The 22301-nt window shown below is 36.6% G+C and overlaps 1 protein-coding gene across 4 annotated transcripts in view; it reads left to right on the forward strand.

Annotated features, from left to right (window-relative positions):
- The window catches only part of PON2 (paraoxonase 2), a 45464-nt gene extending 24017 nt beyond the window's left edge, over positions 1-21447 (forward strand). For 3 of the 4 annotated variants that reach the window (XM_054495154.2, XM_054495153.2, XM_054495151.2), the window contains 8 exons: positions 1648-1718; positions 9989-10044; positions 13813-13978; positions 14507-14633; positions 16188-16388; positions 19242-19323; positions 20065-20193; positions 20822-21447. In XM_054495154.2, the coding sequence (XP_054351129.1) occupies positions 1648-1718; positions 9989-10044; positions 13813-13978; positions 14507-14633; positions 16188-16388; positions 19242-19323; positions 20065-20193; positions 20822-20980 (991 nt within the window). In that variant the 3' untranslated portion in view covers positions 20981-21447. The remainder of the gene's footprint in view (positions 1-1647; positions 1719-9988; positions 10045-13812; positions 13979-14506; positions 14634-16187; positions 16389-19241; positions 19324-20064; positions 20194-20821) is intronic. The other variant, XM_054495152.2, reaches the window with a different exon arrangement.
- Positions 21448-22301: the final 854 nt, after the last annotated feature.

The raw sequence follows: 22301 nt of genomic DNA on the forward strand, positions 1-22301 counted from the left end.
TTTTAGATGCAAAGGGTACATGTGCAGGTTTTACATGGGTATATTGTGTGATGCTGAGGTTTGGGGAACAATTGATGCCATCACCCAGGTAGTGAGCATAGAACCCTATAGTTTTTCAGCGCTTGTCCACTCCCCTCCCATCCCCTTCTAGTAGTCCCCAGTGTCTACCGTCGTCATCTTTATGTCCATGTGCACCATTGTTAGCTCCCAGTTAAAGTGAGAACATGTAGTATTTGGTTTTCTAGCTTATTTTTCCTCTCTTAAATCACTTCTGTGACACGTAGGCCGTGAGATTTATTGTATTTTTTAATGCTTTATTTAAAAATTTGTATTATTTAATACATTTAATGCATTATTTTTATTATATTTAAATATTGATTTATTTATACTTTTTGCCTTATTGCTATATTGTTTCAAAAAATTTAACATTATTTGAGTCACATGATTTCAAATACATACTGATTAACATTTTAATTAGAAACTTTATGTATGACATGAATTGCCAAAATGTGTAGTTGGTACAACCTATGAGTCGTTCTGGGTTATCTAGAAGAAACTGGTAGCCTGCCCCATACTCTAGAAGCCTTCCACAGTGTCTAGACCTCAGAAGCTGTCAGGGCTATGCACAGGAGAAGGACACATGGCAAATAGCTATTTTGTCTCTTAAATGTATGGTATGTGGGAACCACTGAAAAATGTAAAGTTCCTACAAGGTGCTATATTTATTATTTATGGCTCTAGAGAACAGAGAAGGTGAAAAATGTGAGAGAGAAGGGAAAGCCAATAGTATGTGGCCTTCAAAACAAAAGATCCCACAGATATTGCCCCAAACTGCTTCCTGGCGCTCTAGAGTGGAGAGGGAGGGGGAAGACATCCTATTAGAGTTCAACATTCTCTTATTATTTCCTCCTTTTAATTTTCTGGGTATACAACAGCAAATAGTTTTGCTAAAGTAGTTACAAAACTAGTTGGTGTTCTCCAACCTTCCAATTCCATTACATACTGTCATGGATGGGTACACTAAAATCTCAGAATTCACTGCTATATCACTCATCCATGTAACCGAAAACCACTTGTACCCCCAAAAGCTATTGAAATAAGGTAAATAAATTCTTATTTAAAAAAATACTGTCATAGGGATGCTACCTTCTTTTCTTTTTTGTTAGTAACTATTTATGGGATGTCTTTGGTGTGTCAGGCTCTGAGCAATGCCATTTTCTCTTGGCTTCTTTGTAGTCTCTGTGTGAGGCTTACAGTCATTTTTCACTGTTTGACTCTTCAGAAGGAAGACAGGGCTTCTGGTTCTACATCTGGAACTCTTTTCCCACAACACCAACACTGAGAAATGTGACGTGGTGCTGTGTTTACATTTGCATAGGAACTTGCATTATAAGTTTTATTTGTTGAGTTATTGGCTTTTTTTTTTTAATAACCCACATCAGTATATAGAACTTTGCAATAGGCATTTTTGTTTTAACTTCATTTCTGGTGCAGTTTTATGTTCCTACCCTTGTTTTTCTGTTTTCTCTTTCATCTACTTTAGACTTACACTGTGTTTTATGTATTGCTGTAAGCCTCTTTAAACCCTTTCTAAAACAAAGCAGGGAATACATAAACAAATAGATTCTTTTTTTTTTTTTGGAACAGAAATCGACTTAAAGCCTCCAGAGAAGTAGAATCTGTAGACCTTCCAAACTGCCACCTGATTAAAGGAATCGGTATGTATATGAAAATGCTTGTTGGGCACATTGGATTTTTTGGCCATTAACATTAAAACACTCATTAATGGCATTTTAGCATGAAATTACTGCTTTTCAGTGGATAAATCACATTTAGATCAACAAAAACCTCTTTGGTCAACCTCTTGATCTCGTGCACCCTGTATTTACTCTTCTTTCCTACCCTCACTGTAAATTATCCTTTTTTGTGTGTAATTCTATGTTTAGCATTTGATTTCTTGCTTGTTTTGTGACTTCTCTGAAATATTTTTGTCAAGTCTGTATTGTTTGTCAGGTATGGCCGCTGCAGTCTGTGTTCTGTGAGCCTTGTGGTCAGCTAGTGAAGGAAGCTTTAAGTAGACAGTGACAGCGTTTACCCTGCTCACTACTCTGTAACTAGGATCTGATCTTATGGCTAACACATAACTGACCAATATGGTTTGGTTGTGTCCCCACCCAAATCTCATCTTGAATTGTAGTTCCCATAATCCCCATGTGTCATGGGAGGGACCCAATGAGAGGTCATTGAATCATGAGGTGGTTACCCTGTGCTGCTGTTCTCGTGATAGTGAGTGAGTTCTCATGAGATCTGATGGTTTTATAAGGGCTTTTCCCCCTTTTGCTCGGCACTTCTCCTTGCTGCCACCATGGGAAGAAGGGTGTGTTTTCTTCCCCTTCCACCAAGATTGTAAGTTTCCTGAGGCCTCCCCAGCCACACGGAACTGTGAGTCAATTAAACCTCTTTCCTTTATAAATTACCTGGTCTCAGGTATGTCTTTATTAGCAGCCTGAGAACGGGCTAATGTATCGGCACTTCACAATATGTACTGTAAAAACTTGTTTTTATTTTGTCTTCTAAGCTATGACTGCAGAGGGGGAGTCTCCCTCTTCCCTTGACTTTATGTAGGATGTATTGTGGAGTCTGAGTCTTTAAGGAGGGATTCCTAAGAGCAAGCCCCAGGTTTGCTATAGATAAGGAGGGATCTGTCAAGATTCTTCTGCAGCACTGAGGGTCTCTCTGGTGTGTTTGCAGTTTTTCTCCAAGGTAGAGTCCATGTCTTGCTGTCTTTTACCCTCTATCATCTACTAAGTACATGTCCCTAGTACATAATAGACTAGTAGTTAGTAACCATTGTTAAATTATCAGTGAACAGTAAATATTAGCTTTCCTTTTTTTTAATTTTATTTATTTATTTATTTATTTTTTTTTGAGAGGTGGCCTCACTTTGTCACCCAGGCCAGAATGCAGTGGCACAATCTTGGCTTACTGCAGCCCTGATCTCCTGGGCTCAAGCGATCCTCCTGCCTCATCCTCCCAGGTGGCTGAGACTACAGGCACATGCCACCACTCATGGCTAGTTTTTTATTTTTGTAGAGACAGGGTCTCATTATGTTGTCCAGGCTGGTCTTGAACTCCTGGCCTCAAGCAATCCTCCCAACTTAGTCTCCCAAAGTGCTGGGATTACAGGCATGAGGCACTGAGCCCAGCCAATATTGGCTTTCCTTAGATATGGTTCATGGTATGATTAGAAACAAAAAGAATTAGAAGTCAAAACACCTAGTCTCTAGTTCTATTCTGCCACAATGTAACCTTAGGCAAAGTTGGTTTTTGTATTTATCACCTATAATGATGAGTTTGTGCTTAGACTAATGGTTTTTAGACTTTAAAAAGCCTGGGACCATTTATTTATAATCTTACTCTGAGAGCCACAGTGTGGAAATAACTAGACTGTCATTGAGTCCCTTCTAGTCCTTTACAACAACATCCTTCTCTAGAGGTAGGAGAGAAAATGTAATATTTTGTTTTACTCTTTAGAAATTAAAACTCAGGTTACATGGAAATGTTCTCCTCTCCGAATAGGTAACATTGTTAAACAAGTTTTGAGTGTCCTTCCGTCTTTTTCTTTTTATGAATACTCCTGTAACATAATTTTTAAAAACATAAATGGGGTCAAATTATGCATAATATTTCAAAACTAGCTTTTTGTACTTAATACTAGGTTTTGGAAACTTATGTTTGTACATAGAGTTATCTTTTCTTCACAACTGCACAGTATTTTTTGTGCAAAGTTCATATAAACAGTGTATGTGCAAACACTATAGAAAGATATAAAATGGAAAGTAAATAAAATAAAAATAAAAATCTCTCATCATACTCTTCATCACCCCCAACAGAAATAACCCCAAAGATAAAGCTTCCTTTTTTATCTTTCCTGATAGTTTCAGTGCATATGCAAACAAATATATTGACTCTTTTTTTCACAAATAGAATTTTAATGTAAATATTTCACAGCCTTCTTCATTCCTAAAACAGTGTGAGCAGCTTTCCACATTAGCATATATAGTTACTTTGCTCTTTTTAATATTTTCACATTCCATGATTTATTTAACCAGTCCCCTTTTAATGTACATTTGGGTTGTTACAGTTTTTTGCAACTGAACAAATCAGTGAACATCATTGCTGTTGCGTTTGTATGTCTGTAGAATACATCCTTAACAATGGGATTGTTGTTCCCTTAGAATATGTGTTTAAAGTTTTGACAGTCATTGCTAAATTGCTCTCAATTTGGCAACAGTAATAAACTCAGTACCTCATAGTTGTAACCACATTCACTCCAGACAGGGTTCTCTGCACTCTTTTAGTAAAAATAAACCATCAGTTGACAGTACAACCTTCAGAGTTTCTCTACAAATACCTTGCTTGCCTCCCTTTCTTTTTCTCTTCTTTTAAATCAGCTTCCTCAGGTTGATCTGCCTCTCATTCCTTAGGCATCTGTTTCCCATGTGTTCTTTCTCCTTTTTTTCGTTGATGCTTTTGTATTTCCCCAGTTCTACCTCCCCTCCCCTACACTGGTTGGCTGTCCTGGAATTTCCCTTCTTTCTTTCAATTGCCCAAACACTTAGTGGGAGGAGGCAAACTCATATCAAATAGCAGATTGACTACATCTGTGCTGGATCATGCAGACAGTTCAAGAGTCCCAAGTAACTTACTAGCTTCATTTTGCCTTCCAGCTGCAATCAAGAGGAGCCCTCTCAGAACTGGTCACTCAGCAAAAGCCAGATGGCATTAGTAAAAGATGTTGGGCAAGGGTGGGAGTTTGGGCCAGTGATCTCTTAGGTTACTTTTGCTGCTGAGTTAATAATTGTCACATTATTAAACAGCCCTTGGCCCTGGGAAGCCCACCTTCTGTGAATACAAGTCTCAGAGTAGACAGTAGGGCACAACCAGCCATGTTACATGACAGACTGCCAAGTGTATTCCTCTTACAACTCACTGGGATGGAGCGCTCCTTAGAGAAAAACAAGCCCAGCAACATTTGTATTCTGAACAGGCATCTGTCTATGTTTGTGACCTTTATGTTGTGATGTGTGTGAGCTGCTGTCTGGAATTGGAAAGAATGAGGAAATATGTCACCTATGGCCCCTCTTGTGAAGTGTTAAATGCCTCTGAGGCACTTCAAAAGGCAACAGAGTGGAGAGGATGAGTGATTAGAAGCACTTTTGGGATACATTTTTAGATCTAATTGGAATTGTGCTTTTTTTTTCTTTTTTGCTTTTGCCCTGTGGTTAGCACACACCATATGAACGTTTGTCGAATGCTGTGTTAGTGATGCATAATGGTTAATAATAACTTTTGGTTATATATCTTTAACAACAGTTGCTTATTCACAGGTCTTTGATAATAAGGAATAACAATGTGCTGGACACACATTTCTATACAGGCAAAAGTGACTTTTTATGATAGAGAGGGCTGTTTCTTATTTTCTGTTTTGAAAACAGTAGTAGCTATGCACTTGAGGCCAACTAATCCCTCTAAGAGGTGAACCTTCCTTCCCCCTTGCCCTTGATTCCCATCAACACACACATACATATGCACACACTACAGTGCTTCAGTCACCATCACTGGAAGTGAACTATGTGCAACTTTTGGGTGCTTTATATATATCATATCATATTGTGTCTGTTTTAATAAATCATAGTTATTGACTACATATCATACACGGATGTGTGCCTTCTGTGGATCAGAAAGTAAGTTCACTATTTAGTCCTTTTTAAAAATTCCTTCCCGATCTATCTTATAGACAGAAACTAAGCTTTTATACACCCAAGATTTGGCAGATTAACATCTGCATATTAAAATGTCGAGAGCTAGTTAACTTTATTTGAGGCTTAAAAGTTAAAAAATCTTATTTTATAAATGTCTGGCCTTCAAAATTTGAATGGACTGTCTTTCTCAAGATAACTAACAGTTTTATGCACTTGGCAGTCAAGACCTTTACAATAACTGCTGCTTGGGAGATTGGGGGAAAAAAAGCATTAAAGTTTGTGGCCCTTATAATCAAGTACTTTACAGTCTACTGATGGGAGAAAAGGAAAACAAAACAAAACAAAACAAAAAACCACTGTGAGATATAGATATGTCTTTTCTTTTTCTAACAGATAAGTACCTGAGGCTCAAGGAGGTTAAGCAACTTTTGCAAATTCACTTTCCAATATAGTGTCTTTTCCCAGGGTGACTAATGTATATACTTGATGAGTGAACCAGAAAAGTAGAAAATAATATGTTACATTACATATGGGATGCTCTATTGGGTATAGTAAAGGATGCGCTGCTGTTATAAAATTATAGTCACTTAGAAAAGAGATGTTTATTTTTATTTTTCTCTCGTCAGTCTTAAGGTAAGCGAATGGCCTAGGGTAGTTAGGTGACTGTGTTCCATATGGTCATTCAGGGGCAAATGCTGATGAAGCAACACAGCTATCTTCATCTAAGACTAGAACTCTGCTTGTTGCCATTTCCCAGCAGGAAGGGGTTGAAAGAAAATTTATGTAGATTTTTTTTTCTACCCAGTAGTTGCATATATATTGTATTTTCACATCCTATTGATCCAAACTTAGACATATGGCCACATCTGTCAGCCAGAAAGGGTGGGAAATGTTATCTATAGCTATGTTGCTACGTGCCTATTGCTAAAAAGGCTAAAAAGGAAGAAGGGGAACATGGATGCTCATGAACACTTGGCCATTTCTGACACAGATAATTGTTAAAGTAATAAGAAGAGATGGAAATTAAATGTGCTAAGCTAGGAGACTTTCTAAAGAAAGGGTTTGTCATGCTACGCTGTGCCATTCATGCGTTTTTGCTCATGCTGTTCCTTGTGCCTGGAAATTCTCCCCCTAATTCCCCTGAGCAGTGGATGCAGTGGATACCCTCCCCAGATCCCCCCCAACTTCCCTGAGTGTTGGCTACCAAAAGCTCTGAGTGCACCCAGGGAGCTAAGTCCTCCTGCCCACAGGCAATAACGGACTGACACGGGGTAGATTAAAAGAAATAAGAGACACATCAATCAATTGAAATGTGTGGGACCTTACCTGGACTCTGAATTAAACAAACTGTAAGTTTTTTAAAGCTACACCTTTTAAACATGATTGGCTATTTGAACACTAACTAGATATTTGATGATATTGAGGAATTATTGTGAATTTTTAGTGTAATAATGATATTGTGGTTTGTATAAATATATTTAGGGATAATATGATGCCTGAGATTTGCTTTAAAATAACACAGCATGAGGATAAGTGGTAGGACTGCAAGGGAAACAAGACTGGCCATGAGCTGATAACTGTTGAAGGTGGGTACTGGGTATATAAGGGCTCACCACACTATTCTCTTGATTTGTGTCTATTTCCCATAATAAAAAGTTTAAAGAGAGAGAACCGATGAAGGGGAGGGAGAGAGTCAAGCACACAATAAGAGTGACAAACAGTGCCAAATCAGCCCACAGTATTAAGTTTTCACATATTTACGTAAATATCACCTGGAATGCAATATTGAAATTAATGTATATCATTAGAATTAAAAAAGTAAAGATTTAATAAATTTGTTTTGAAATAAAATAAGCTGAAATACGAAAAAGACAGAAAAGGTTTTGAAAGAGGTTTTAAAGAAAAGTGCAGGATATTCATTGGTAAAGATGTTGGTGAGAGGCTTGGAAGCAAAACTTCAGGGGAAAAAGACAACATAAGGAATTGACCACAATTGAATTTACAAGTGAAGTGGCTTTACAGAGGAATCAGGGGATGTTTCTGAGAGAGGAAATTCATTAAATTCTAATTTGAATATTTTCTGTTTGCCTTTAAGTCAGACCAAAGGCTTTGAGTCCCAGCTTCCCAGTTTGTGACCTTGAGCAATTGATTAACTTTTCCAAAGCCTCCATAGTCTTCACTCTAAAATAAAAGATAATCATACTGCCTCTTAGTATTATGAAATCATATGAGATATTGTATGCAGGGTATTTACAAGGAGCCTGGTACTTGGTGTACCTAATGTATGTTAGTTATTATTATTAAATTAGAGGAGCAAAAATTTCTCTAGCATTGACTGCTCTTGATGTAATCACACCGAAGAGGGGATATGCCATGATAAAACCTTCCTGCAGTAGTGGCTATAGAAATGATGACGGGGAGAAGATCTGGAAAATATTCCAAAGAAGGCTACAGATAGATACATTTTTTCCATTGGAATTAGGCAATAGAGTTAAACAGAAGTTACAATATGGTTGAAATAAATGTATGTTTTTTAAACAAAGATTTCTTTTTCCTTAATTATTAAAAAATACACAATTTTGTAGAAAATTTTAAACAAATTATAAAGAAAAAATAAAAATCATTCATAATCCTATCAAAGAAGCATTGTTAATTTTTTCTATATATCTTCTTTTTCCATGTGTGTAAGCATTGTATACTTGGAAATTAAATTTTCTAAAATAATTTTCAGGAAAAACAAATTTTAATTAATTGAGCTTCTACTAAATAGGACTGAAAAGCAAAACCTGGACTAGAATTCTCTCTCGGTGTGTGTGTGTGTGTATGTGTGTGTGTGTGTACATGTATATGTGCTGTGTATACATGTGTATGTGGTGTAGCGTTCCCCTGATTCTTAACTTATTACCAGTGGACAACCACCGTGGAACTTGAGTCTAGTCATTCTTAACCTTTTTGGGGGAATCACAGTCTCTTTTTTGAATCTGATGAAAATCAAGGACCGTTTTTACAGAAACATTCTCATCTGTGCATACATGAGACATTTTGCATTGCATAGAATTTCCGAGGGTTCACAGATACTTTGAAGCCCAAAAGTGATCCACAGACCCCAGATTGAGAACCCCTCCACTATGCCATGCTTAAGCTTATTTCTATGTATCTTCTTTCTGAGGAGCAGGCAGATGGGTCATCTTTAAAATGTGAAGTTCTTGGCATTTTTATTTTGTTTTGTTTTTCTGCACTACGATGGAGCAAGCAACACTGGAGGCAACTGGCTAAATGCAAACTCATGAAGCAAGACCAAAATGGCTGGATAGATAGATGCTGTTTGGTTTTGACAACCTAGAAATAATCTTGAAGAAATCCTATGGAGAAGTCTTAAAGAGGAAGATTGGATTTTGTAGACTCAAAGAATGTGTCATGGTTTGGCTTAATCTAAGCCATTTTTATTCTTCTTTTCTTGTGTTTGGGTCTATTATCTGTCTGTAGAATTTATACAGTGAGACTGCTGGGAAAGTCTTATGTCTAATTATTTGCTGTGCTGTGTGGAGTGTACTGCAGACAATCAATAAACAATCGATAGTAATTGTAGCCTGCCTCAGAGACAGGAGTTAGAAGCTTCAACTGGCTTAGGTGCATGGTATTTTTCATTAATTTTCTTCTGCTAGTTTTTTTCTCTAATTTAAAGCCTAAATTTAAAGATTAAATAGAAAAGCTTTCTTTGCTTATGAGAATAAGTAGGCACTGTTTTTAAAAGAAGGAATATATAATCCCAGGTGTTTTACCTCTGTTAATGAGAAAGATGTCTGTTTGCTTCAGATTGAATGAGCAAAGAAGAGGACAAGGATATTTGCATGGTTAAATGCCTATGAGCCCTTCCTTCAGAAAGTAATATTCCCCTGATGTCAATTACTTTTATACGGACATCTGGATGTTTATCATGAGAGTGTACAGATGTCAACTTTTTCTGTATTATAGCTGGAAATGTGGTGATAACTTGACTTTGATTTGAGTAAACATAAAATATCTAACATTTAAAGTCAGAAGTTCACCTCAGGAAGGGGTTTAAACTGACATTTATTAAAAAGAATGGTTCCTTGGAAAAAACATCAGAACCATCCCTAAAGATACAGTCACTCTCATAAAGTAAACAGAGTCCCAGTTATGCTCTATGTAACAAATAACAGAACTTGAACATGACATTTATCTGTTCCTTAAACTTACAGAAGCTGGCTCTGAAGATATTGACATACTTCCCAATGGTCTGGCTTTTTTTAGTGTGGTGAGTGTCTTCTTCCTTCCTCAAATTCAGCAGAGGAGATACAAGGGTATTTGATGAGGGCTGCAGAACAGTAAGTTGCTTTTAAAATTCATTTTCCAAAATGCATTCTGAAGAAAAGAGAGGTCACACAGGATCTTGGAAAACTTCCTCCAGCTTTTCTAAATGTAGAGATGAAGACTCTTTGCCCATTGAGATAGTGTTCTTTATTTCTCCACTACATTGCACTAAAATATTCCAATGCAATCTGTGTTTTGTTTTGTTTTTCCTTTTTTAATTTTTTTTATTTTTTGAGACGGAGTCTTGTTCTGGTTGCGCCGGCTGGAGTGCAGTGGCATGATCTCAGCTCACTGCAACCTCCTTCTCCCGGGTTCAAGCAATTCTTTTGCCTCAGCCTCCCGAGTAGCTGGGATTACAGGCACCCACCACCATGCCCGGCTAATTTTTGTATTTTTAGTAGAGACGGGGTTTCGCCATGTTGGCCAGGCTGGTCTCAAACACCTGACCTCAGGTGATCGCCCGCCTCAGCCTCCCAAAGTGCTGGCATTACAGGAGTGAGCCACCACGCCCAGCGCAATCTGTGTTTTAAATGTGCATTATTAAAAGGGATATTTGAAGTCTTACTGTGGATACTCATTACTAACATTATACTATTTTAAATACAGCATCTACTCATCTTTCTATTACATATTCAACTTGAACCAAATATTCTTGCCATTATTATTTATTTTCAAATATTATACCAACCTTGCCCTTTTGCTTTCTTTTTTTCCCTGAATAGCCAATCATAAGTGGAAAGTCATTGAGTTTATTTACACCCTTCATTTTGCCTTGATTCTTGTAAGCTGAAAAACAATATCCTTTCTGGGTATACAATAGAAAGACTTTAAAAACAATTGGCTTGTGAATATTGTTGTGAATATTGTTGAAAGTAGCTTGTAACAATATCCATTCTAATTGGAAATCCAGATAAGGGGACAGATGAGGAGGTTCTGACCACCTACTTGCCTGGCTTGGGCAGACATAGGAGTTCTTGGCATCTTCATAGGTCCAGTTTTTCTGGAGGAAGAAGTAACCAACTCTGACGCCTGACTGTAATTATTCTATTTCCTCTCAACATCCATTATTTTCAGGCTCTGAGACTCAAGAGGGATGTGAAATATTGGGAGATACTTAGAAGGGAGTCACCACGCTAATAAAATAGTTGTTAGACTTATGAGAAAGGTGAGAGAACTCAGCTTGGAGTAGAATGAGAATTAGAACACTCTTCAGGTTCCTGATGGTTTTTATATGAAAGACAGTGAAGCAGCTGGTTGTTACCACTGAGGCAATAAAGAAATACTGTGGGCTTTAGCAGAAACACCAATATATATATTTAATTTTAAAAATAAGGTTTTAAAAGGAATGTTTTATTTAATTGCCTACACAGAATGAATAAAGTGATATTTATAGTAGGACTCTGGGTTTGTTTAGGAGCACATGCTTGCACATGTGTGGCTTAGAAAAAACCACTGGGACCACTAGTCCAAAATATTCATAAGTAAAGATGCAAACATTCTGAATAAAGTAGAAGGCAGTTGCATTGATTTTTTTATTTGTTTGTTTATTTGTGTTTTTTGTTGTTGTTTTGCAAGGATGTGTTCTTGGAGATTTTTATAATCTAGAATTCACCTATTTCAAGATTTCTCTCCAGCCCCCATAGTAATAAATCTGAAGTAGGAGGGATGAGGTCTCCAAACACATAAATCTATAGCCATTTTAGCTTGGGGGCATATTATAGTTACAAAGATCTTATAGCCATATCAATAGAACTTTTTCTGCTTTTTTTCTGTTACCCTCCTTTGCTTATTTGACTTTTTTTAAAATTTAGAAACATTCCCAGTTTGCTGCTGTTTTTCATTTACTTGGCATTGTCTCTAATAAAACCCAGAGTGTACTCTCTTCTAAATAAAGAGGTCCTACATTGTGGAGGTTGTTCATTCTTCTTCCTAGCATTTTAGCTCATCTAACCCAACCTATTTTACAGTTATGGGTTGAGGGTCACCTCAAAACCAATGTCACACTTCATGAAGAATCGGATGACATAGAATAAAATATAAAAAATGTAAACAATGTGCGTGTGCTTAACACCACTGAACTGTACACTTAAAAATGGTGAAAGTGATGAATGTTATATGTATTTTATCACAATTAAACATAAATTTTTAAAAAGAGAAAAAATAAATAAATAAGGAGTGTGAACATAACCATGACTAGTTATCACCATCTGATAGTGCTTCCTTTGCATGTAAATCATGCTTTTGTTTTGGGGACATTCATAAAGAATAGAGATTATTAAGAACTGAAGTGGCACTGCCATGTAACAATAGCATAATTCCAGTTTGTTCTACTTACCAGGCCTGCCCTCCACGAAAATATACAATTGTAGATAATCTGTTTTAATTGGAGAGATTTCCTCTTATGTCCAATTTTATACATAAAGTAAGACTTATTGTGCGCCTAAATTTGTGTAAATATGACTGCATCGTATTAGTAAACTGAATTAGGTAGTGCATTCACATAAAATTTAACATCACCAAGAAGGCTTTACCTTAAGAATGTAATGATGAATCACCGTTTTAGATAGACTGATAGGTAATTTATTAACTGATTTAAAAGAGAAAAGACCTATATCATCTCAGTGAGTACCAAAAAAGCATTTAATAAAATTCAATACTCATTCCTAAAGTTCCGAGCAAACTAGAAAGATAAGGAAAATTCCCACAAAACTACAGCAAACATTCTTGATGGTGAAGCATTGGCTGCATTTGCATTAATGCTCAGAACAGGAAGAAAATACCCAACAATACCACAACCATCAGTAATCTACTAGAGTTCTTAGTAATTCAGTAAAACGAGAAAAAGAAATGTGAGATAGAAAAGAAAAAGACAAAACAGTCATTAGAGACAGCAGGGACTGGCTCAGTTGCCCAGGCTGGTGTGCAGTAGTGCAATCATAGCTCACTGCAGCCTGAACTCCTAAACTCCTGTGCTCAAGAGGTCCTTCCACCTCAGCCTTCCGAGTAGCTAGGACTACAAGTGCTCACCACAACACTCAGCTAATTTTTTTTTTTTTTTTGTAGAGACAGGGTCTTGCTATGTTACCCAGGCTGGTCTCAAACTGCTGGCCTCAAGCAGTCCTCCCACGTCAGCCTCCCAAAGTGCTGGGATTATAGGCATGAGCCACCAGGCCCGACCTAAAGCTATAGTAATTTAAAAAGTGTTATATTGGCACAGGAATAGACATGAGACATTAAAAGAACAAAACAGAGAGTCCCTAAACAGACCAATATGTAAATGTCAGAGATCTAGCACATGATAAAGGTGACATTTCGAATCAGTGGGAGAAGGATGGACTCTATGCCAGGCACTGTTCCAGGCACTGGGATCTAGCAGTGAACAAATTTCCACAGTCAGTATGTAGATGTCACTTTTCTCCACCCTCAGCTCTACCTGGAATCACCTAGTCCACCAACCTTCTGATTACCCTTTGAAGAGAATAAATCCCTGATCTTCTGTATCAACTAAACAAAATCAGTTATTTTCAGGCTTTCAGTATTCCACCTCCCCGTTATTATTTTTTCTGTTATCTTTTCTCTGTTTTTTGAGTTTTTGTGGCTTTATGCCACTACTTTAACCACAATCTCTATTTATCCTTCATGTACAGTTCCCATGTTAGTCCATAAAAATACTTAAGCTTTTGTATTTAACATTTTTCACCATTTTGGAAAGGGTCTAAAATTCCCAGGACTCCACAGCTTTGCACCAGATAAGCCTGGAGGAATACTAATGATGGATCTAAAAGAAGAAAAACCAAGGGCACGGGAATTAAGAATCAGCCGTGGGTTTGATTTGGCCTCATTCAATCCACATGGCATCAGCACTTTCATAGACAACGGTAAGAGCCAATGGGCTACCAACATTTAGTAAAGTGTAATGGTTCACAAATGACTGTGAAAAATAGATTCGGATCATATTTATAGGAAGAGAAGAACAATTAACTCATGAGTGATTTCTGTATTCTTCATTACAAAGAACTTGTTCATTTGCCTCTTCAGCTGGCAGTAAGTTATGCTACATTTTGAAATTCCTAACAGGTAACACCTGAAAGAATGTTTAGATTTCATAATCTTTTCATATACCTATGATCATTGCATTTAAAAAAGAACTGTATTTTTGAATTAAAGTAGAAACAGATTATGCATGAATTCCATATACGGAGTAGGAAACACTTTCTTAAAGGTCAGGGAACCAATGATCAGAAATAACACCAGACAGCGATAGGAAAGACAGAGAATGATCTGTTAGGTCATCTAACAGCTTATACATTCAACCTTTCCTTGCCTGTGGTATTTAAATGTCAGTGCCTGCCCAGAGGTCCCGTGGTTATGTCTTGTAAATTAACTGTGTTCTTTCAATTCTTTAGATGACACAGTTTATCTCTTTGTTGTAAACCACCCAGAATTCAAGAATACAGTGGAAATTTTTAAATTTGAAGAAGCAGAAAATTCTCTGTTGCATCTGAAAACAGTCAAACATGAGCTTCTTCCAAGGTACTTCCTCATTTTGTTCCTTCTCTAATTTATCCCCAGCATTTTCAAACAATCCCCATGGTGGGTTGTCCTGTCATCTTTTATAAGCACTAATATATATATTAGCTAATATATAAGAGATAAAGAGCTTATATTTCCTTATTTATAAATGTGTGTGTATAGTTTCCTTATAAACCAGCGCAAGCATGGCATATGAAAGTTGACGTCACTCATTATACTATTCACTGTTCTATGCGGACTCCTTTGAGAAACGACAAAGTGCCCGACTACAGGGTGATACTCTTCAGGCCCATCTTGAGGGTAGAAGGCAAACCCTAACATTTTTTCCTGCCGTCACCCTCCATCTTAGATGACTCATCACGCAGATGAGTGTCTTGCCAAGGAAGAGTGGCCTGTTTTTTATTGGGTTTGTATGCTTTGCCTGGGACTTTATACCAATCGCTTTCATAGGGTTAGTGATGGTTGCATGCTAGTAATCCCACAGAATTAGAGCCACTCAAGTTGAGAGTGAGTCATTACACTTCAAGAACATAAAGCTGGTTGAAAATGTGGCTAAAAGAGAATCATGTGTACCCCCAACCCCAGTTCAGTGTGTTAGCCTACTGCTTCTTTTAGTTTAAACTTGATGAATATTTTTAATTTCTAATGAAATTTCATTTCTAATGAAATTAAAAATATCGCCTATCTAGGGCCTATCTATGCCTATCTAGGGCATAAGCATATAACTTCCAATCATTCCTTCCAAAAATGCACTTGATAAAAAAAAATAAGAGCATAAGTACCATCCAAGCATTATGGTGCTCTTTCAGAAAAAGGAGACCTACCTCCCCTGTAGCTCTATATTTTTCATTTAGCAAAGAATAAAGCAGCTCTTTCAGAAATTTTTGCATAGAGTAATTGGAATTTAAATTTAATAACACCCTCACCTAACTGGTCTTAAAAATGAAATTGTTTTTAGCATATAAATCTCTCACCTGAAGCATTGTACTATGGCAATTTTATCATCCATCTCTCTGCAAGTGTTTATTGAGTGCCTGTTCATTCTCGGCATGTCAGCTTTGTGAGGCAGGTAGAAATTGAACAGTCAACCTTAGTTTGACTAATAACTAAGCAAGGGAAATTAGAAAAATCCAGGAACTGAGTAAATGGAAGCTAGGTAAATGTTACTGACTGCCTAACCGGCTCACCAGCCAATCAGGCTCTCTCCAGCTCTGTACTGTGGACAGCTCTGTCCTTATGTATAATTGTTAAACCCTACATTTCTTGCTGTCAAAAAACATGCCCTGATGGCACTAAGTTCTTTCTTCTCTTATGGTAATCCTGCCATAATTGCTAAATGACCTGTGTTCAGATTACTTGGTACCATACAAAATTGTTCTCTGGCAACAATATTATAGTATATTGTATATGACTAAAGTCATGTGATTTTAGCTCGTCTTCTCCTCTTACCAAAAATTTAAAGCACATGTTATGTAAATCTTATGAGTACTTAATATTTAATATGGAGACCAACAGGCCTTTTATTTCCTCTCACATGCTGTTTTTCTTTTTCAGTGTGAATGACATCACAGCTGTTGGACCAGCACATTTCTATGCCACAAATGACCACTACTTCTCTGATCCTTTCTTAAAGTATTTAGAAACATACTTGAACTTACACTGGGCAAATGTTGTTTACTACAGTCCAAATGAAGTTAAAGTGGTAGCAGAAGGATATGATTCAGCAAATGGGATCAATATTTCACCTGATAATAAGTACGGCCCCTGATAGAATATCTTCATTTTTCTTCGGTTGTGGTGCTGGCCAAATTCTTTACTTTGCTTTCTTTGTCAATATGAAAATAGTTTTCTTGACATTTGTGGTATATTATACATATAATATGTAGATACACTATATATATAATTATATATATTTTGTATATATATTTACATATACTTAGTCACATGTAAATATTTATATGCAAATACAATACCATATTTAAGTATACTATATAATACAATAATATATATGTATTTACATATAATATATAAAGTTTGAAATACATCATTGTCAAACTTAATTTTATAAATATAAATTTTTAAGTGTGATCTTACTGATGCATACATATTGAAGTATCAGGTATTTCCTTTTAAATAAATGTATTATTTTTATTGGCTATACATTATTCCATTATAAGGATGATCTTAAACTAATTTAACCAATTCTCTATTGATGGATATGTATATGGGGGTGGGGAGTTCTACATAAAAAATATTTTATACTTCTTATTTACCATGGAATTTTAAACAAGTATTTTTTTTAAAGAAAAAGTCCCTAAGAGAGTGTTTTTTTTGTTTGTTTTTTGTTTTGTTTTGTTTTTTGGAGATGGAGTCTTACTCCATCAGCCAGGCTAGAGTGCAATGGCGTGATCTCAGCTCACCGCAACCTCCGCCTCCTGGGTTCAAGCGATTCTCCTGCCTCAGCCTCCCAAGTAGCTGGGACTATAGGCATGCGCCACCATGCTTGGCTAATTTTGTATTTTTAGTAGAGATGAGGTTTCTCCATGTTGGTCAGGCTAGTCTTGAACCTCCGACCTCAGGTGATCCGCCCACCTTAGCCTCCCAAAGTGCTGGGATTACAGGCATAAGCCACCACACCCGGCTCTAAGAGAGTATTATAACATAATGGTTAAACTTGCAGATTTTGGACTCATACAGGCCTGGGTTCAAATCCCACCCAGGGCACTGGCTAAATGGTTCTATGAGCTACTTTTCTGTAGAACAGACCCCTAGAAATAGAACTATTTGCTCAAACAGTGTGATTCTTTTAAATGTTAACTTTAATAGATATTGCCAAATTGTCCTCCAAAATTATCTCATTATTTTTATATGCACAACCACAACCTGTAAGAGAAGATATTAAATTCTTGATTAGCTTTCTTATCTACTGCCTCAGCACACTGAAAAATTTGAACTACTACAAATACAACATAAAATAAATTTGGCACTCCTTGACAACTAAATGCCCTTATTTTTGTAATCCAATCTCTCCTCCTTTCTTGTTGACTATAGAAAAAGAATGTAGAATCATTTAATTTAAATTGTCTCTAACTGACCTGATCCACCTCTGCAGCCAAATCTGTTTTTCACTCTTATATTTCCATTATGAGAGTCAAACTTTCCAGTCACCCAAGCTAACAAAAAAATAACAATAATGAAAAGGGAGAATCAGCTTTTACTCCTCTTTCACCATTCCTATCCAGCCTGTAGGCAGATCCTGTTGGTTTTACCTGTGCCTCCTTCCTCTACCCCCAAACTCCTTTCCCTTTGAGTGAGACCTGCCTAGTTTAGGTTCTCATCCTCTCTGACTAGCATATGAGACTTTCTTCCAATTTGTTTTCTGTCTACTTGGGTTTTTTGCACTCTTGCCAATTTTGTCTTTCTATGTCTATTAGCCTTGAAGGGCTCCCCAAAGAGGGAACTCTGTCTTCCTCACCTTTGACTCCTTATGCCAGCACAGTGCCAGGCACAAAGCAAATGCTCAGGAATTGTGGAACAGAACTGACCATTTGTTGCCACTTTATTATTCTAAGATTTCAGTGGAATCCAATTGCTTATCAAATCAAGGCAGGGTAAAGGGTTGGACTTTGTTTAACAGGCCAGCTCCAACCTCCCTTTTCTACTATTTCCATGCTTTCTATGCTTTAGACAAAGAACTCATTGTTTTAAACATTCCTTCCTCTTCTTGCTCCTGTGATTCCGCTCTTGTGCTTGCTTCTGCCTGGGAAGTGCCTTCTCCGTCCTCATCTCCTCAAATCTCATCTCTCTTTACATAGCCACTGCAGATGCCCCTTCCTTGGTGAGCCTTTCTGTGTCCTCGGAAGTTAGCTATTTCTAGACCTGAACTATTTCTCATGCTTTTTAGGTGTTTAATATGTACAAACCAGTGAGATTGTTCCAACACATTATAAACTTTCAAGGAGAGAGGCTGTGTCTTCTTCATATTTATATCTGCTACAACACTGAGTTCATGGCTTTTCACACATAATTGCTCAATAGAGCAGGTGCCATGGAACAGTCAATTCAATGAGTAAAATTACCTCAAAATAGTCCGTTAATTCACTCACCTTTGACATAGACAGATTATTCTGAATTGATACTTGTCTCTTACTCTTAAAATTCTCTATGTATTAATAAATATTTTATTGAATATTAAGGAATAATCACTATTTTAATAAGATGTTCTTTACCATATATTTCTGTATGTACATGATACTTAGAAGTATCAAATTACATTGTGGAATGTAAAAGCTTTTCTTGTGAAGCCAAGCATTTGTTTTATTGTCATTTCAGTGGCAGATATGGACTTCATGTTCAAAATGATGTTCTATATTATTTTTCCTTACAAGCTTTTTGAAAAACAATTTAATAATTCCATGATTGTTGTAGCACCACTGAATTGATTCTGAAAGCTTACTTTTTAAATAAAAATTGACCTTTATCAAGCATTCCTTGAGGGCTCATGATTGATTAACTTCTTGGCAGGTTATTAAGACTTATTCTTTCATACTGTATTAATGAAGCTTTATATTGGCATGGAGCTCTAACTACTGTGTCCTTTCTGCGAAGGTATATCTATGTTGCTGACATATTGGCTCATGAAATTCATGTTTTGGAAAAACACCCTAATATGAATTTAACTCAATTGAAGGTAAAATATTTATTTTTACATATAGACAGTAATCTATTATGCTTTGCAATGACATAGTTTTTCTATAAGAGTACCACACGTAGAACAAAATACGGATGCCAGTGTAGCTATTCTGGGTTTTTAAATACTCCCTACAACTAGAGAAAGCTCCTGTTTCCAGCGATCACAAGGACTGACCATGATTACGTGCAGCAGCAGGTTGAGAGTGATATTTGCATCAGATTTAGGGCCCATTCCATGAAGTATTGATGGCAGTGGAAGAATTCCAATAAGAATTTTCACAATTGAAAATACTAATAGATGAATTCTCAAATGAAGATTTATGCACAGTGTCAGCTCTTTCAATAATAAATGAAGGTAGAAATTGGGTTCCACACCATTATTATTTTCTTCCTACTCAACAACATATATTTTAGTTTGATTAAGAATTTCCTATCTTGCTTTGATTGAGTTCCTTGAGCTAACTGATCATTGTGCATCTTTTAAAGGAAAAGGAGTTCAGTTTTTAAGAGAGACTTTTAGAGAGACTGATTATCACCCTAACTTTCTTAATTTCAGGGAAGAAGAAAAGTGGCTTCAAACCAGTTTTTAATACATTCCTTTTAAGCAATATTGGTGTTAGAAGGTGGAAGCAGGGCGATGTGTAATTTCCTCACATACATAGAAGCAGGAAGGTTACCTCTAAATTATTTAATCAAGTTTCTCATGTCATTTAGATATTGACAATTTCTCATTTGGAAGGTACTTGAGCTGGATACACTGGTGGATAATTTATCTATTGATCCTTCCTCGGGGGACATCTGGGTAGGCTGTCATCCTAATGGCCAGAAGCTCTTCGTGTATGACCCGAACAATCCTCCCTCATCAGAGGTTTTTATATTTTTAGTTTTTCAAACTTAATTATTTAAGTCCTTTTGAACTAATAATACAATAAATTGTCACAGGGATGATTTGTTTAGTTATTTTAAAGCAATAATATAATAAGCTTATGTCGTGGTTTTGTAATTGCTTTAAGCCAGTAATTGGCAGAATGTTACATTGTTCAAATACTTTAAGAAAGGTAATCTTTTGATGTATTAAATTATGGTGGAAACTAGTCAAAAAGCATTTTTATAAAGACGTGCCCTTCTTGGGTGGTATACTGGCAATTTTTAAAATATCTGATTTATTGTCAGCTCACCACATGATGTGATATTTGTTCATGTTGAAGTAGTGTGAAAGTAGGCACATTAGTATGAAAGTATTTCTATTAAAGCGGAATTGCTGTAATAACACTAAATCCTGTGTTGGCATGGAGTAACTAGATGGTTTTAAGAAAGTACTTTCTTTGAAGATTGGAGAAAGTATTTTAATTTAAACATTAAAAAGATTGGTAACTGCTATTTTCAACAGCATGTCCCCTTAATCAGTGTGTCATCGTGGAAAACAGGGCTTATTGATGATTGAGTGACATGCATGTACGGTGGTCTTATATTAATACTTTGTATCCCCTGAATAGGTTCTCCGCATCCAGAACATTCTATCTGAGAAGCCTACAGTGACTACAGTTTATGCCAACAATGGGTCTGTTCTCCAAGGAAGTTCTGTTGCCTCAGTGTATGATGGGAAGCTGCTCATAGGCACTTTATACCACAGAGCCTTGTACTGTGAACTCTAAATTGTAGTTTTGGCATGAAAGTGCGATAACTTAACAATTAATTTTCTACGAATTGCTAATTCTGAGAGAATTTAACCAGCAACATTGACCCAGAAATGTATGGCATGTGTAGTTAATTTTATTCCAGTAAGGAATGGCCCTTTTAGTTCTTAGAGCACTTTTAACAAAAAAGGAAAATGAACAGGTTCTTTAAAATGCCAAGCAAGAGAGAGAAAAGAAAGCTGCTTTCGAATAAAGTGAATACATTTTGCACAAAACAAGCCTCACCTTTGCCTTCCAACTGCCAGAACATGGATTCCACTGAAATAGAGTGAATTATATTTCCTTAAAATGTGAGTGACCTCAGTTCTGGCACTGTGACCACTATGGCTGTTTGGAACTACTGATAATAATGTATTTTGATGTTTTGTACTTACATCTTCGTTTACCATTAAAAAGTTGGAGTTATATTAAAGACTAAAATCCCAGTTTTGTCTGTGTTTAATTCTCAAGGCATATGGCTAGGAGAAATGGGAAAGCAGCTGCTTCCTTATGGAGTTTGGATAGGCAGGCATGGCTGTATTAATTTCTCTTGTGGAAAGCTGAAAGTGAATGGACTCTTGATTTGAAACAACAACAAAAATCAAGGAAATATTGCAACTCAAATTCCCAGTTCCTAAGAAGGTTTCCATCAGCTCTCTTCCTTAATGGGAGTCCACTTTAGATACAGAGAGGAAATAAGGGTTTGGACAGGAAGGTCTTGCCACGTCCTCATTGAACAGAACTGTGAACTAAAGCCAGGAGGATGAAGTCAGTTGTTCGTGACCACATGGTTAAGCAGCAGCAATGCTAGGATCAGGGCCGCATGCCCAGCTCACAGAGGGAGAGTTTTTCTGCTCACTGTACCTCCTATAAAATCATCATAAGCCCTAGAGAGAGACTTTAATGTGTTTCTTTCCGTTGTAATTTATCAAAGCACTTCACTTCTCATACTTTTTCCCTATCATCATCATGAAAATATTTGTCAGTTAATTACAATATGCCAAACAATGCACTAAAAGTATTACATTCTTTATCTGATTTAATCCTAATTGCAGCCTGGAGTAAGTATTGATATTATATCACTGTTAACATTTCACAGATATTCAGTCTATTTCTGATGCCAGAGCCTGTACCGCTAACCACTACATGATGCTACTGCCATAGAACGAACTAGTATTTTGTTACTTTTTCCTAATGTATACAGTTTCTTCGTGTTTTGTAGATATGTTTGAGCTCTGCTTTTAGATGAATCATTTAATGGATTTTAAATTTAAATTTCAGTAGTATTCTTAAATTTGGC

The sequence above is a fragment of the Pongo pygmaeus genome, chromosome 6 (genome assembly GCF_028885625.2).
Source record: "Pongo pygmaeus isolate AG05252 chromosome 6, NHGRI_mPonPyg2-v2.0_pri, whole genome shotgun sequence".
Taxonomy (NCBI): Eukaryota; Metazoa; Chordata; class Mammalia; order Primates; family Hominidae; genus Pongo; species Pongo pygmaeus.